We start from the raw sequence: 1,318 nt of genomic DNA on the forward strand, positions 1-1,318 counted from the left end.
CTTTGTACATGAGAAAGTCGAAAGGAAGGAATTCGAGATTAAGTACTGTAACACCAAAGAAATGGTTGCAGCCATATTCACAAAATCTTTGGCAAAACCAACCTTCACAAAACTACGAGACTCCTTGTGTAAATAAATAAAAAAAACATAAAAAACTATATATATATAATAAATAAAATAAAAAGGTGAAGAATATATTTTTTAATTACAGGAGTAATGTCCTCAATTGAGTAAACCCCATCAATATTCTCAAAAAAGTCGAGCAGTAGGTCTTTCCGATTCGGAAAGTAGTGGTAACGATCTGAATCAATAAAAACGAACTTGTTGCCCACCCAAGCACGGGCAATACAATGCCACGTGCCTGAGCTTTGGCCAGGCCGCCGTCTGATAACCAGTAGTGCAGGTCGGCGGCTCCTAATAATGGCCTCAGGACGCTTGGGTCTGCTCTTGAAGCCGGCCTTCGTGTTCAGGTAAATCAGCTGTTTTTGACGACGCTGGAATCCTTTCCGCAACGCATCCATTGTGTAGGTGACATGGCCATGGTCCTTGTTAGGGGCCGTTGCAGTAAGACGCTCTAATACAGGCCTCATCATGGCAGGAGTGATGAAATCCCGAACTTGAAGAGCATTCGAAATTGAGAGAAGCCCAGACATCGAGTACTTCTCGGGAAGCATCTCCTGATGCTGGCAAAGAACGGAGATTCGGCGGCTGACAGACATCTAACACATACAAAATCAAAAGGTATTAGTAACTTGTCACATCAGACATAATGATCACTGTAAATGGGTAGATAATAAGATCATTAAAACAAACCCGGTTCTTTAGACCTGTGAAGTCTTATCACTCGAAAGCCTTAGTCCAAACTGTGACGTTCAGACTCGCATTCCCAGGATCTCTTTCCCCGAGAAGCTTGAAAAAGCTGAAAAAAAGCCACAGTATAACTACTACATAGTAGAAAGTAGGGTACCTTGGAGTTGACACGGCGAGATTGCGAATGAGAATTGAAATGCTACGTTTTCATTATCGATACACAACCTAGGTATAGAACTACTGTAAAACGAGAGAAACTCCTCTTCCACATCTGAGCCCAGGTATAGCCTCCGAAGTGAGCAATACCGCAAAATTCCTATCCATCCTCAGGACAAGTAGGACAGTCCTCGTCCTCTTTCAAAATTATTGTACTGATTACAGTACCATATGGGATAAGAGAACTTCACCATTTGGACACAGAGAGGCTGTCAGTGTGCGTGCCCTAACTGGTGACATAACTACAATAATCTGTACAATAAGGCTAAAGTCACGTACTATGTAGTAGACA

At 42.2% G+C, this 1,318-nt stretch overlaps 1 protein-coding gene across 1 annotated transcript; it reads right to left on the reverse strand.

Moving 5' to 3' along the window:
- Window positions 1-205: 205 nt before the first annotated feature.
- Window positions 206-674, reverse strand: PPTG_11565 (hypothetical protein; the record flags this gene model as incomplete). The annotated part of the gene is made up of 2 exons (XM_008907662.1): window positions 206-248; window positions 322-674. 2 exons carry the CDS (start codon window positions 672-674, stop codon window positions 206-208), a joined length of 396 nt encoding a protein of 131 aa, XP_008905910.1.
- Between the last annotated feature and the right edge of the window lie 644 nt (window positions 675-1,318).

This window comes from Phytophthora parasitica (genome assembly GCF_000247585.1).
Source record: "Phytophthora parasitica INRA-310 unplaced genomic scaffold supercont2.27, whole genome shotgun sequence".
In the NCBI taxonomy this organism is placed as follows: Eukaryota; Oomycota; class Peronosporomycetes; order Peronosporales; family Peronosporaceae; genus Phytophthora; species Phytophthora nicotianae.